The sequence below is a fragment of the Talpa occidentalis genome, unplaced genomic scaffold (assembly GCF_014898055.3).
Source record: "Talpa occidentalis isolate TD23 unplaced genomic scaffold, MPIMG_talOcc4v2.1 talOcc4.6, whole genome shotgun sequence".
In the NCBI taxonomy this organism is placed as follows: domain Eukaryota; kingdom Metazoa; phylum Chordata; class Mammalia; order Eulipotyphla; family Talpidae; genus Talpa; species Talpa occidentalis.
In genome coordinates this window covers 118,803,180-118,819,520 of record NW_023604972.1, presented here as the reverse complement: position 1 = coordinate 118,819,520, position 16,341 = coordinate 118,803,180, and the positions used below count along the sequence as shown (strand labels likewise).

Genomic DNA, 16,341 nt, shown 5'->3' with positions numbered 1-16,341 from the left:
AAATGACAGTCACTTTCCAGCCTATTGTTCCCTCTTTTCTGTGAGTGTGAGGTTTCCTTATTGCCTTACATCTCCCGATCTTACATCATTTTAGGAAATGAGAAAAGAAAAATGGGAGAAATCCACATATTTTTTTTCTCTGTAAATTTTAGGAAAATCATTACTATACTGCCATCTTCTGGATTTTTTGAGTGCTACTACATGAATGACAGATCATTAAAACCAAATCTATCCTACTCTTTCTAATATGGATCTGAAATATTAAAATTTGTATAAAAATTAAAATTATTTTCTTTAGTTAGTTGGAAAATTACCTTAACAACTTAATACATATCCCAAAACCCCGAACTTAATACATATAAAACATAGAGACTAAAAGTAAAAGTATTCAGATGCCAGCTATTTCTGTTTGTAGGGACTAGAAGGAAAATATTCAGTCAAAATTTATAAGTTATCTAGAAGTTACCTTATGGCCATTAATTTCTATTTCCTCCAATGACAGTTTTAAGGATTAATGTTAAAGAGTTGTTGGGTAATATAAATGTTGATTGTTGGTGGCACTATAAATTATTACAGCCCTTTGAGAAGGCAATTTGGCAGCATATATAAAAAATAAAAATAAAATATGTAACTTCTGACCCAGCAGATTTACTTTCTGAATTCATCCTACATAAATTCTTGCTAATATATACAAAGATTTGTATATTTTTGTGTATTTTTAAAGAGTTTATGGTCTTATACAAGTACATGTGTATTTTTATAATTTGTTGACAAGGATTTTCAGACCGAAGGTTGCAGTGTGGAGTCTCACGTAATAATCAGGAGGTGGTCTCCTGTTTCTCTCAAGTATAGGAGAAAATAGGGAAATACTGAGTCAGACTGTACTCAGCCATTCATCTAGGCAACACTCAATGGCTATAGGAAGTGAGACAAATCGATCTTCTGCATGATTTACTTAAATGGATGCAGAGAATATTGAGTCTTTTCTCTGTACTAAGTGCTGTACTAAGTGCTTAACATCTGAAAAGTCAGTGATTCTCTCCATGACTGGAAAGACAGTTTTATTTTTTATATATTTCTTACATCATTTTTCATTTTTGCACAATGTATGTATTTTCATACATACATTTTGGTTATATTCCCCATATAATTACACCTCCCCCCTTATTTTGACTGTAGTCCTTGCTTTCCCCGCTCCCCCCCCAACCCACCGCCGTAGTGTGTCTCTGGTTTATAGTTGCTTGCTGATTTTGATTTTTCCTTTGTATTGATTAGTCTTTTTCCTGGTCTCTTATTTAGGTTTTCTAAATTCCTGCCTTGAGTGAGACCATACAGTATTTTTCTTTTTCTTTCTGGCTTATTTCACTGAGCATGATCCCTTCCAGCTCCATCCATGTTGCTGCAAATTGCATGAGTTTATCTTTTTTGATTACTGAGTAATATTCCATTGTGTATATGTACCACATCTTCTTGATCCAGTCATCTCTTTTTTGGACATTTGGGTTGTTTCCAAAGCTTAGCTATTGTAAATTGTGCTGCTGTAAACATAGGGGTGCAGGTGCTCTTTGGAATTAATGTTTCTGTGTCCTTTGGGTAAATACCTAGGAGTGGAATTGCTGGATCATATGGAAGCTCTATCTTTAGTAGGTTGAGGAATCTCCACACAGCTTTCCATAGTGGTTGGACCAGTTTTCACTCCCACCCGCAGTGTAGGAGTTTCTTTTTCTCCACATCCTCTCTCGCCAACATTTATTGTTGCTAGTTTTTTAAATATGTGCCGTTCTCACTGGTGTAAGATGGTATCTCATTGTAGTTTTGATTTGCATTTCCCTGATTACAAGTGATGTTGAACATTTTTCATATGCCTGTTGGCCATTTGCACTGGAAAGACAGTTTTAAAATAATATTCCTATTTAATGAAATAAGAGTAAGGGAGTGTAGGAAAACCAAAATGATTCCACTTGAACTGATGCCATCTTACACCTGTGACTCATAACTGCCCTATCCTGGGGAGAGAGCCAACTTCCCCATTGTTTCACATGTGTTAATCTCTATTCTGATCTATACACAACTCTATTTATCTTGCTAAAATAAACATGTACATGACATGTTCCCTGGACACCTGGGGTCATTAGCTCACACAAGAAAGATCACGTGCTAAGCAGGGTATAAGAAGATCTCTGTTGGGAAAAGGGGAGGTGAGGATTTTAGGGAGTGGGGGGGTCCTGCGTCAAACTAAAATCCAGTCCATGGGTTATGTTATATGCATGTTGGCCTGAATAAACTTTAAGTGTGATTCATGGATGTGTTTGCTTTGTTCCTCAAATTCAAATTTTGGGGGAACTAACTTATTTGTTCCCACAGTTGTACCAGGAAGTTAAGTGAATTGCTAAAAATCACAAAGCCAGCAAATAGTGTAGTCAGAAGTTGAGCCCAGGGCCTCCCCAGTGGCATAGCATTGAGCACTGGGTTGCGAAGCTGCCATCAGCCTCTGCAGCACCGGTTTGATCCCCTGACACCAGGTGAGGGTCCCACATGGTGTGCAGACCTCCCCTGCCGCCCGCTGCTCCCCTCAGCAGTGTACTTTGTCAGTCTGCCTGCTCTGCTCTCCCCTCTGACTCTGGTGAATTCTCTCACCCTCCTGTGCTTCTGACTGTACCCAGTGCTTGTATAAATAAATAAAATAAATCTTAGAAAAAAATTAAAAAATTAAAAAAAAAAGTTGAGCCCAAATATTTTGAATTCACATGCAGTTCTCTTTCTATTAAAATCCAAAAGGTCAAATGGTAAGAAAATTGGAATTAATGCCTATGCTAAAATGCTTGGTATTGTATGTCAAGTGCTAAGAACACCAACTGGGACATAAGTCCCACTTGATTATGGTGTATAATCTTTCTAATGCATTGTTGAATTCAGTTTGCTAAGATTTTGTTGAGAATTTTTGCATCTATATTCACCAGGGAAATGGTTCTGTAAGTTGTGGGTGTGTGTGGTGTCTTTGTTTGGTTTTGGTTGGCCTCATAGAATATGTTCCAAACTATTTCCTCTTTTTCAGCTTTTTGGAAGAGTTTGAAGATAGGTATTAGTTTGTCCTGAGGGTCTGGTTCAGGACAGTTGTGTTTTGGGGGGGAAACTTTTGATTACTATTTAAATTTCCTTGCCTGCAATTGGCCCATTCAGGTTTTTTCCATTTCTTCCTGACTCGATTTCAGATGGTTGTATAATTCTAAGAATTTGTCCATCTCTTCTAGATTACTCAACTGGCATACAACTGTTCATAGTAATCTCTTATGATCCTTTGAATTTCTGGGGTCTTGGTTAAAACTTCTCTTTCATTTTTAAGTCAATTTACTTGAGTTTTTGCCCTCTTTTTTTAGTGAGTTTAGCTAGATGTATGTCTATTTTATTTATCTTTTTCAAGGAAAAAGTTTTCATTTCATTAAATGAAATGATTTCATTTTGGACTGTCTTTTTGATTTTTATTTCATTTATTTCCGCTCAATTAAAAACATTTCCTTCCTTCTACTGGTTTTTACTTTTTCTTGCTCATCTTTTTCTAGCAACTTAAAGTTTTATGACAAGGTCTTGGTATAGGTCTCATTACATTTAGTTAACTAGCGCACCTTTTAGCTTCATGGATTTGTATATTTAGTTCTTTCTCCAGGTTTGGGAAATTTTCCTCTATTATTTATTTAAGTAAGTTCTATGTTCTCTCTCCCTTCCCCTCTGGGATACCCATTATTCTTATATTTCTTTTCCTCATGGAATAAGAGAATTCTTGAAGTATTTCTTTATTTTTTCTTCATGTTTCTCTTTCTTCTTCTGCCCAGATTCTTGTGCTTTGCTATCTTTGAGATTTGATCTTCCATTTGGTCTATGCTACTTACATAGCTTTCTGCAGATTTTTTTTAAAGATTTATTTATTTATGCATACAAAAGCTGGAGTACAGGCCAGGGGTTTGTGGGATGAGAGGATTCACCAGAGATAGAGTGGGGAACAGAAAAGGCAGAGTGACCGAAGTACACTGAGGGAAGCAGCGGGTGAGTCAGGAGAGGTCTGCTGCACCATGTGGGTTGCTCCCTGGCCAGCCAGGGAATCAAACTTGTGCTGCAGAGACTGCAGATTGCTTCATGGGTTGCATCTTAACCCCTTGAGCCACAAGGGAGGCCCTTCTGCAGAATTTTTATTATTTCCTCTATTGATCATTTCACATCCTGGATTTCCATTATTTTCTTATTTAAAACTTCTATTTCAATACTGTGGTCATTAATTTTATTTTTTCAGGGCATTTGTTTGTTTTTCTGCATTTTTTTAATCTATTTGATCATCTTTTTTTTAAACCATTTCTTTGAATTTCTTTATCACAGCAATTTTGAGCACTATCTGATAGGAAGAAAAGATCTTCAATCTTTGTGGTAGGGTTCTGGGAATTTGTTCTTTGTTTGAGGTAAAATATTCTTTGAGGAATCAAGGTGCCATATATTGTATTTTTCTGTCTGCCCAATTTGCTGTTTTTTGGTGTCCTAAGATTGCATTACTTCCATTTTCCCAGCAGATGGTGCTGCAGGGATCTTTTATGGCTTGCAGTTTCAGTACAGATACTGTATCCACCCACATTTTGTTGAATAGAGTTTTATTCCATCCATGTCTCCTCTGTTGTGTTTAGTGTTGGTTTGTTATGTCCAAGAGGTGTTCTAGTTTTGCCCCAAATCACAGAATCTAGATACAGTGTTCTTCTGTATCACTGTAGAATTTTCTCTTGAGAAAATGAGGGGAACCTTCTCTGATGCCATCTTCCCAACTCTTCTTGAGTATGATAATTTATTATGAATTATATTACATAATGTATTACTACTGTTGATTATTTGGGTTATTCTAATTTATTTGAGTATTAGCTCACAATTATTGCACTAAGCTTGCTATATTCCAGGCACAGTGCTATGTGTTTTACTTGGATTCATTTAATACAATAACCTCATGAGTTAGAGGATATGATTTCCACATTTCTGAGAAGCAAGAAAGAGAGTCATCAGGATTAAGCAACTTGCTCAAGATTTGAAGCCAAGCTGTACACATTTGTACTAACGAAAAACAAATTGGTACCTTTTATCACTTTCAGGAAAATTCCTACCTTTAAGGAGGAGTTTCATTTTATTTCTTCAATTTTCAGGAAAATTCCTACTTTTTTTAAAAAAAGATTTATTTTATTAATTTATGCATACAAGAGCTGGGGTGTAGGCCAGAGATGCGGGGGATGAGAGGATTTACCAGAAACAGAGTGGGGAGCAGAATAGGTGGATTGACTGAAATACACAGCTGAGGGGAGCAGCTGGCAAGATATGAGAGGTCTGCTGCACCATGTGGGTCAGCTCCCAGGCCAGGGCAGTGGCTGGCGATAGCTTTATAGTGCTGAGACTTAACCCCTTGCACCTCCAGGGAGGCCCTTGAAAATTCCTAATTTTAAGACATTTGCTGTTATTGTTTGTGACTGTTCTCCACAGGCGTCTAGGATTTTTTCACAAATATTTAAAGAACTTGTGCCATTCAGGATTTTACTTCTCTATACCACTTATTTTAAATTCCTTTTTGGCCTTTGAAGTATGTAATGATGCAGCAGATATCCACATATATGTATTTAAAGGTAATTGAAGAAAGTAAAGTTTAAAATTATGGGACAGACAGACATTTTCTGAAAGTGATGGATATTTATTTTAGGGCTATCATATGCTGAAAAAATACATCTCAAGTGTAGAGCAAATAAATGACTTTATCCTTTCATATTCACTCTTCTTCTGCAGGACTTGACATAATGCATTACAGAACCATGGAAATCTTTGCATTTTGTACCCTCCTTCTCAGATGTTTGACTTAATTCAAATTTAAGCCAAATAAAATGTATCTTGGACTTGCAGGCTGCTGCCACACATTGCAGATAACTGGAAAACCCAGATGAGAGAAACCCAAACAAAGCAGGCCTTCTAAATTTAGCAAGTACCTGACACAATTGAAAATCATAATGACAAAATATCACCTCCTGATTGTAACTTGATTCTCACCTTCTGCAGTCATCAGTACCATCAGGACAAGGGACTGTCCAGTGTTGTAAAGGGCAGTGACATCTGTCTCAAATGGGAGTGTGAATATTTTTTAAATCTTAAACTGCATTCTTATGAAGGGCTAGATACCAACAGTGAATACTAATCTAATGACCTCACTTTAAATTAATGCACAAACCACAGTGTTTAATGCAGCGCTGCTAGCATAGATGGGCAGCATAAACCTGCATAACGATAAAACATTTAACACTCATTATTTTTTTGAAATCTTCCTTTGGATAAGCATTGCCTAGCAGCCATTTTTCATTCTCAAACTAGTCACACTGTGACACTTTAATGGGAAAAGAGACCACCTGGAGTACTTATTAACTTAACAAGCACTTGACTGGAAGTCTAAGAATATTCAATGTTTTTCACTACTTTCATTATGTTTAACTCCAGAGCCTAATGCTATTTTTACTCAAGGGTCTGGAACATGATTACCCCTAGGGGGCGCTATTGCTTCTTTGCTCCCACTCTTGGCAGTTTTAGCGTAGACCTTTTCAGTCCCCCCAGAAGAGAGAAGTCTTCTCTTTCCCAGTGAATCCATCCCTTTTATGCTCCCAGAATCAGCAGGACACATTGGAACAATTTAGAACAAAATGAAATGGCTAGTAAATTAAATGGGCTTATTAAAATGTGTTTAAATATCTCCCTGAGATGGCCTAATGGTTTAATTAGGGTCTGGGATGTGAACAATTTTTGAGGTGCACCCAATGGAAGTGAGAACTAATGGGGACTTGGGAATGTGCAGGAGATGGCAGCACCCTTACACACCCTTCCCCAATATGGCCAAAATCTGCTTCCCCACTCCACCATTGATTCAGTATTGGTTCAGACACCATTTGCTAAAGCATATAACAGTTTGGGGGTTGTTAGAAACAGCAATTCTGGGGTCACATGAATTTGGGAAATTCTGGTTAGAAAAAAGTTTTAAGAAGTTTTTTTTACTGTGAGGACTTTCAGAACAGTGGGCTTAGAATGCACTGTGTGCTGTGCTTTGTGAGTCCAGGGCTGGGCATTTGCTAGGAGTAGACACTTTCACAGTGGTTCTCAATGTGTGTGTGTGTGTGTGTTGCTGGTATTGAGTGTGTAAAGATCAAAGATGTTGCCTAACTTCTTCTAATGCTCAGGGCAGCTCCCTACTACTCTCTCCATCAACAAGGAATGATCTGGCACATCAGTAGTTCAGAGGTTGAGAAACTCTCCTCTATAGTATACTCAGCTTTGTATACTTATTTAACCACAAAATTAGTTATTTTTTTCTTCAAGTGTCTTGTAGCACTTCAAAAAAATAGTGGAAAATATGTGAGAAAACTCTGCCTTAAACTTATTCACCATGTTTTATTTTCAATAGATGTGACCTTCCTTTGACCTCCGCATGACCCTGTTGTTGTTCACTGACTTCCTTGCGATTCTCCTGACTTGGCTTGACATTACATTGTTTTGGTTTTCCTTCTCCTTCTGTAACCTCTCTCTCCTTTTGACTTTTCCTGTTTCCTGGATAGGAACACACCTTTTGGTTTTTTACTTTACTGCACTCAGTCTTGCATGACGTCATGCCAGTAGCTCCAGCTATATTCCTATCCAAGACATTTCTTTCCCCAAAGATGTATATTTCCAGTTATATGTTGGCTGTTGCCTCCAAAATCAAAATATCCCCTCTCCAAAACCATCTCATCCTTCTCAACTTTTTATTTCTCTACTCATTAATTTCTCCTTAAATTCTTCCAGCGTTCTCAGTCAAACTTAAAACCAGCTTTGATCATTCCATCTTGTGAATTCTCTGGTCCTTTATGTCTGTCCCTCCTTAAATGAGACCTTGATTGCACCTTTCTGACTACAGAAATAAATTCCAAATTTTACTTCCTGCTTCCCCTCCTTACCTGTTTCACAGAGTTGGCGCATTATCCCTGCTTCAATAATTCCAAGTCATTTCTTTGATTTTTTTTTTAATTAAAAATTTCCAGTGAAGGAATTCCCTTTGAATTAAGTCTGCATAACATGCTGGTGGTCAGATGCCCATGCTTGACTACACTGGTACCCATTAGAGCCTTTATTCCAATGACTCCTCTGAAATTCCAGACAGAAGATCACTATGCATGTGAGAGCAAAGATGTGGAGGTGGGAGAGCATAAAGCACTTGGGGAAGGAAGTGTTTGTGAATTTTTTAGCATTAAATAATGCCTGGGAATCAAGTTCTAAATTATAGTAGATATGCTTGCATATATGTGACTCATTCTCTGGATAAAGAAAATTCTGTGAGTTAATATGGTTCTGACAGCAAGTAAGGAATGAAATAAAGACTGATATTGCTCAAGGCTTCTATCTATTAAAGCCTATAGAGTATCGTATTAAATATCCTCAGTGATTTTGTTGATTTAGGGTGGACAAATTTACATGTGCATGCAAGCATGAATGAAAAACTACTCTGGCAGGCACTTTGGGAGTCCTATCTATAACTGCTCAACACTCACCTCTCCATGACAAAGACAAATGCCTGCAAATACCTGCAACTCTATTTATTTAGTTATTTATTATTTTAAAGATTTATTTTATTTATTTATGCATACAAGACCTGGGGTATAAGCCAGAGGTGTGGGGAAGGGGGTGAGAGGATGCACCAGAGACAGAGTAGGGAGCAGAACAGGCAGACTGACTGAAATACACTGCTGAGGGGAGCAGCGGGTGAGACAGGAGAGGTCTGCTGCATCATAAGGGTTGGCTTCCTGGCTGGGGATCAAATGCAGTACTGAGACTTAATCCCTTGCGCCACCAGGGAGGCCCAAGGGAATCATAAAAACATCTGCTTAGATTAGTAAATTGAATCAGGAAGGAGGCTTATCCCTTGCCTCACATAGAGACTCCTTTGGTTAAAAAATGACTTAAACATTGAACTGAGTACATTTGCTGCCTCTCTTGATTTATGGATAAGTTTTCTCAGAACTACACTTCCAAACAGTCCCAACTGGCTGTAGCAAAGGTCTGTGTAAATTGATAAGATGCATCTGGCTTCAAGACACAAAGAATAGGGGCAGGCTCTTTGTGTCCCTGGAGAAGCTGGTTGGTGTAGGAGCTGAGTCTCAGTTGCACTTGCTCTATATATGAGTGCCAAGTTCATCCCCAGCAGGGAGAGACAGAGAAGCAGGCTGATTGCTGGGATTTTCTTGCTGTTGAAAAATTCACCACGCACTCAGCAGAAATTTTTCTCCTCTCTTGTACTCTGAATGTTTTCCTAAACATGAAGGTAAGATGATAATTTCATTACTATCCTAAAGGAAGTTATCACAAAGGGGAATGAAACGTAACTAACTGAAAGAAATCAAGTAAGGGGAGGACATAGGAAAATAGAAAAGAAAAAGATCTGGGAGGGACTTAAACATTCCTTCCTTCAATATATTTAACAGTTTAGCCAAAGAGAATTCCTTTTTCTTGTCTTGCAGTGAACTTACTGGTTCAGAGGTCTGGGAATTAGGACTGGAGTGAACATTCATGAAAGACTTGAGGAAGTGATAAAGAAATACAACAGTACTGTTATTTTTTCTGGAAAAATTTCCTTCAGCATAATTTTGTTTGTTTGATTTGGAGTCACACGGTGAACCCTTGCTTGCCCTAACCTCCGACTTGTGATTTGACTTTTCTAAGAGTTTTATAGAAAAGGAATTTAGATCCTTGAAACTTTAGAATTTGGAATCCTACATGAAAGGGTCAGGATTGGGAGAGAAAATATAAGCAGGTGGAATGAAAGTAAAAACTTACTAAGTAACCGTGTTGACTAAGTGTAAAATGGCCAAATGTTAAAAAAAATTACTGTTCAACCAAAGACAAGGCCAAAGATGAAGTCAAAATCATCCATTAGATTTCCGGGTTGCAAAAATAAGTTGAAATTGCTATAATTTTTTATTGCAAATTTTGGTATTAAAGTTAAAAAATTTGCATTATAATGCTGGAGCAACACCTTCTCAACTCTGTCCGTTGCTGTATTGCTTCTGTGATCACTGTGCTGTCCATTTGCGACACTGAATCCATGCTCACTTTTAAATGGAGTTGATGCAGGAAGAAGATATGGTACTTTTAAAAATATTTTTGTTAGCCTCCCTGGTGGCGCAGAGGGTTGAGCGCAGCACTGTGAAGCTGTCTGCAGTCTCTGCAGCACAGGTTCAATCCTGGCCAGCCAGGGAGATAGCCACATGGTGCAGCAGACCTCTCCTGCCTTGTCCACTGCTCCCCTCAGCAGTGTCTTAGGTCTGTCTGCCTGTTCTGCTCCCCGCTCTGAGGAATTCTCTGGTGAAATCTCTCACCCTCCTGCCCCTCTGGCCTGTACCCCAGTTTTTGTATAAATAAATAAATTAAAAAATATTTTTGTTAATTTTTTTCTGTACTTTTTTGCTTATTGACAGAATATTAATTTACCACCCTGTATAGGGTCACATCACATCTGCCCCATAATCACCCATAATCCTCCACCAGAGACTTCTGGGTCCCTGCACCCCTTATCCCCATCCCCAATGGATTACTACTCAACAATGAAAGGAAATGAAATCATGGCATGTGAGACAACATGCATGAAACTGGAGGGGACTATGCTGAGTGAAATAAATCAGGAGAAAGATAAATACTGGAGATCTAGGTCTCGAATAACTCAGGCATTCATGAGTTAAATAATTAAAAATTAAACACAAATTACAATCTTAATTTGTTTTATATTATGCTAGAATATCAAGTAACCCTACAACATTAGAATTAATGTGATATCTATTACTTTGCCTTGTATTTTTTTAAAGATTTATTTTTATTTATTTATGCATACAACAACAGGGGTGTAGGCCAGAGGTGGAGGGGGAGAGGATTCACCAGAGACAGAGTGGGGAGCAGAACAGGCAGATCTACTGAAATACACCGCTCAGGGGAGCAGCAGGCGAGACAGGAGAGGAGACTAACCCCTAGGAGAGGTCTGCTGCACCATGTGGGTAGCTCCCTGGCCAGCCGGGGGATCTACCCTGGCTAGTTGGGGGATTAAACTTGTGCTGCAGTGGCTGTGGATAGCTTCATAGGTTGTATCTTAACCTCTTGCGCCACCAGGGAGGCCCTTATACTAGACTTTTATTTAAAGGCAGTCATCTAGCCTTCTCTGTGGTTCTTTACTCTTTATATTCCCAACTCACAAACCTGACTTGTACAGATGTATTCATTTTCAACTCATTAAAGATATGCAAGCTAAAATAATGCCTTGTTGTTTTCTTCTACCCAGGCAATAAGCTTATTCATCTTGATGGGATTTATAGGAGAATTTGAAATATTTTCAAGGTAAAACATTTTTGGATTGTGTGTAGATATTAATAAAAATTATTTCTTCTATTTTTAGGAAATTATTTAGAATGGTCTAATTTTTTACACTTCAATCTGAGCATGTTTATCCCTCCAACAACACTTTCATCTTTCCACATTTAAAAAAAAAGGCAAAACATGTCTTATTCTTGCTTTTATTTTTATTTTGTTTTCGTCTCTGTTTTCTACTCATCCCAGCACCAAGCTTTTATCTGTAATTCAGAGAATGCTCTAACACATCTTAAGACAGAATGTGCTTTTTAAATATAGTCCTCACAAAGCATTGTTTGGATTTCAAAAGTTGAGTTTTTTAAAGAAAACAATTTTATGGCTCTTGAGACCTAGGAAAAAGCTGTATCATTTATCCATGGCTTGTGACCATTTCACTCTTTGATGGGACAGGATCAGGTCAGTTTATTTTACGAAATTATCAGAATACGTGTCAGGACTTTTACTAGTGACTGGGCACACAAAAAGAAGCAAGACAATTCTGAGAGTCCACTGTGTGATTCTGGTCTTGAAATAGCTCACTTCGGTACAATGTGATACAGGCTCTTTGAGAGGACTGGACAGTGTGAGGGGAGCATGGGGCAGAGTGGCCAAGCAGCTTCCCTCCCTAAGGCATGTTTCCTAAACATGCCTGTTCCTTGAACACAAAATAATGCAAATAGTACAATGCTCAGATTGTCTAAGCATCAAAAATTCTAAGGCAGTTGGACTATTGGTGCCAGATCAAGACTACAGGTTTGTAAATTTGGCTCCAGAAAAGCCCCCGAAGCACATAGGCTACAAAATGGACTTCCTACTTTCAAAAGGCTCAAGATCAGTGTTAATCCCATTAACATAAGATGTCTGCCAGGCGGGTAATGTGCTTGAAAATCAGTAATACACAGTCTTGTTCCTTACCCCTTGTAAGGGTTTCGGGTGGCCCTCCTGAATCTCTTAGGACCAAGTGACATGATGACCTCTTTGACATAACCTGAATCCAGCACTATGTGAGAATCAGCTCTCCATTTTCTGCATATTTTATTTGAGTGGAATCGTTTTGGCACAAATTGTTCCTGTTTGGGTGGAATGAATAGGAGGAACATCTAGAAGTATAGTCCTGTCCATGAAGCCTTTGTCAGTTTGGTTTCCCACTTCTAAGATCTTTTAATGCTTCTTCTCTCAGTTAAGAATTTCTGTATAACTTCAGTTCATCCTTCAAAATTCCTTTTTTTTTTTTTTTTTTTTTTTTATAGAGGCATGCTTTATTTACTTGTTTGCTGGTTTGTTTGCTTGTTTTGTTTACACATGCACTGGGTACAGTCAGAAGCGCGGGAGGGCGAGAGAATTCACCAGAGCCAGAGCGGGGAGCAGAGCAGGCAGAAGGACCGAAGCACACTGCTGAGGGGAGCAGCGGGCGGCAGGAGAGGTCTGCGCGCCATGCGGGACCCTCCTCCGGTGGCCGGGGAGCAGCCGGGGATCGAACCGGCGCCGCAGAGGCCGCGCGCAGCTTCGCAACCCAGCGCTCAACCGCTGCGCCACCGGGGAGGCCCCCTTCAAAATTCCTTTAACAGTCTTAATAACATCCTCCAATATATTTTCTCACATATCCTCCTTTTTCTGAACACACATTTATTTGTATTTCCATTACACATCAGACTGTACATGTTTCTGGTGGTAGGAAATCTATGACATTAAATATGTCGTACTATGGACTATGATTGCATTATTATGATGGTTTGTGATAGCATCACTAGAATATGATTATAGTTTATATGTCTGTGTCTTTACCCTGCCCTCTATTAAACCACAACTCGAAATATCTCAATAGTTCCTGGTATGTTATATATATATATATTTATATATGTTAGTCTCTAAAAAATGTGGTCCAGCTCACATATTTTTTTTATATTTGGGATACTTCTGATACTTTTTAGGAAAAAAATGTGGAGTAATTTTGAACTACATTTTACTATTCTTTGTATTCCTCTCTTTTATTTTTCCACATGCTATATGATGACAATTTGATAGTGCCTCATCTCCAATCAATTGCCAGTGGAATTCCTATGGCCCATGGTCAGAATGCAATGGCTGCACCAAGACTCAGGTGGGATCATGTCAAAACTTTGTGTTTCTTATTTTTTTTTAAAGATTTATTTATTTATACAAGCACTGGGTACAGTCAGAAGCGTGGGAAAGTGAGAGAATTCACCAGAGCCAAAGCAGGGAGCAGAACAGGCAGAAGGACCGAAGTACACTGCTGGGGGGAGCAGCAGGTGGCAGGAGAGGTCTGAGAACCATGCGGGACCCTCACCGGTGGCCGGGGATCGAACTGGTGCTGCAGAGGCTGCGGGCAGCTTCCCAACCCAACGCTCAACCGCTGCGCCACCGGGGAGGCCCTGTGTTTCTTAATTTTTACACAGTAACAGCTTAGTATGGACAAAACAGCATTGGCTTTTGAATGTTATTTTTTAGGTTTCTCGAAAATATAATTAGTAATTTTGAAGGGGAAAAGGTGTAGCTTACTTAACAATTAATGTTGGCATAAAGTAATTTCTGTACTCTTATTTTTCTTGTGGGACTTTTTGAAATCTTACATGTGAGCCTAGAAATATACATGGGATAAAAGTTAAAAGCAATTTACTTTTTTTAATTAGTAGAGAAATAAGAATAACATGAAATGAAGTGGGTAGATAATTCAAAATCTGCTTCATATATCTCCATTTTCCTTCTCCCTTGAAATAAACACTAACAAGTAGCAAAATGACTATTTTGTTTTACCAAACAGATAGTGAGTGATCTTCAAAAGTCAAACATTGTACAGTGTTTTATATTTAATTCCTAAGCAGCATAAATAAAATATAAGACAATATGGAGATTTTAGAGGACTTCTAAAAATACTTGTGATTTTGTGATTCTACTACTTGTGATTCTACTACGTAGAAGAAATCAATATACCATAATTTTGAAAAAAGATACCATAATTTTGGCAATTCTTTTTTTTTTTTTGAAGTTAACCCTACTTAAAATCATACTACACCACCACACAGAAACGCTCTATGGTTGTGGAGAAGAGTGTAGGAAAGAATTAAGGTGTAGGCCAGAGGCGAGGAGGGTGAAAGAATTTACCAGAGACAGAATGGAGAACAGAACAGGAAGATTTATTGAAACACACTGGTAAGAGAAGCAGTAAGTGAGACAGGAGATATCTGTTACCTGGCAACTATTCTTTCAATTTATTTTCTCTCTGTGAGGTTCTAATTTCCGAAAATAGGATTATTTGATCATAGTTTTGCATTTTATTTTAACCTAATATTATACATGAATTTTACACTTTTATTATGTTCTGTCATTTGATTAAACTTATTCTAATTATCCACTTTCCTATTGCTTGACATTTGGGTTATTTACATATTTTATAATCATAAAGTTAACTTTATTTATTTATTTTTTATTTATACAAGAGCCGGGGCACCGGTCAGATGCACGGGAGGGTGAGAGGATTCACCAGAGACAGAGTGGGGAACAGAACAGGCAGACTGATGAAATACACAGCTGAGGGGAGCAGCAGGTGAGACAGGAGAGGTCTGCTTGCCATGTGCGTTGCTCTGAGTCCGGCGGGGATCGAACCGGCACTGCAGAGGCTGCGGACAGCTGCACTGTGCAGCGCTCAACTGCCTGCGCCACTGGGGAGGCCCCATAAAGTTAACTTAAATCAATACTTTTATGCATAGATATCTGTCCTTTTTTCTGATTATTTTCTTAGACTAAATTCTTAGAAATACGTTTCAAATGTTCTGAATATGTGAATGGTTAAATAGTTTAAGGTAGTTCAGCTTAGATAAAAATATATATTTAAAATGATATTTTAAATTATTTCAGTAATAGGACCATATTATAGAAGATAATTTCTATTTTGAAGCATCATGATGATCATCATTAATGCCAAACATTTATTTAGTCTCCATGAACGGTATTTATAAAATGAGCTACACAAATGTGAATGTGGCTTCTGCAAATATAATGAATGAAACTCTTTATTTTTCACATCATTGTTCATTTTTAAACAGTGTTTGCTTTCTCCCCCTACCCCAGTGTGGTCCCCATGATCCCCATAGAGTTTCCTTCCCCAATGCACCCGTGCACCATCACCTCAGTCCCCTGTGCCCCTCCCTCCCTCCTTTTGATCCCTCTCCCTGCTCCTCCCCTGCAGGATGTCTCTGGTTTATAATTGTCCATTTGTTTTTGTTTTGTTTTGTATCATTATTATTCCCCCCCCCCATGTCTTATTTGGTTCCCCTATTGAATGACAACTCTTAATACAAACAGGTACATGAATAACAAGGCGAAAGTCCAACAAACCCCAATCACATGAAAGATTTTTAAAATTTAAAAATAGATTAAGTAAAGGCATTCAACTGAAGTCGATAGAAAAGATTTTTCATTTCAGTGCTTTTTGTCTTTGAGTGAAAGTCATCATGCATCGGCACATGCCTAGATTAACAATCAGAATTTTCATTCAGAAAGAGACAAGTGTGAAAATGAAAGCGGTCATAAGATCAGAATTTGACAGGTGAGAATGAGATTGCAGAGCGTAGTTGGCCATCAAGGTCATCCCCGTGCATGGGAGGGAAAAACACTACTTATACAAGCAACACAATCTGTGCTTTGGGACCTCAGGAAAAAAAAAAAAAACCAAATTAATAATTCACACATGAGAGACATCTGTATCAATGAAAACTGAAGTTAAAAGCTTATCAAAAAATTGTGCTGAGTTCCGTTCCCCACTCCGTTCTCCATGGATCCTCTACTCAGACACAATGGTAGGGCCAAAGTCAGGTCCCTCCTGACTCTGTACTGCTGAGTTCAAATTACATTACCGTGACCTTATGTCCCAAGGAATCACCCCAACTAATCCAATTTAGGGGAGAT

At 38.3% G+C, this 16,341-nt stretch overlaps 1 protein-coding gene across 1 annotated transcript in view; it reads left to right on the top strand.

Annotated features, from left to right (window-relative positions):
* The first annotated feature begins 9,152 nt into the window (after positions 1 to 9,152).
* Positions 9,153 to 16,341, top strand: part of C7 (complement C7) — a 44,771-nt gene continuing 37,582 nt past the window's right edge. Inside the window, exons 1-3 of the mRNA XM_037529641.2 lie at positions 9,153 to 9,343; positions 11,348 to 11,403; positions 13,441 to 13,516. Of these exons, the coding sequence (XP_037385538.1) occupies positions 9,338 to 9,343; positions 11,348 to 11,403; positions 13,441 to 13,516 (138 nt within the window). The 5' untranslated portion in view covers positions 9,153 to 9,337. The remainder of the gene's footprint in view (positions 9,344 to 11,347; positions 11,404 to 13,440; positions 13,517 to 16,341) is intronic.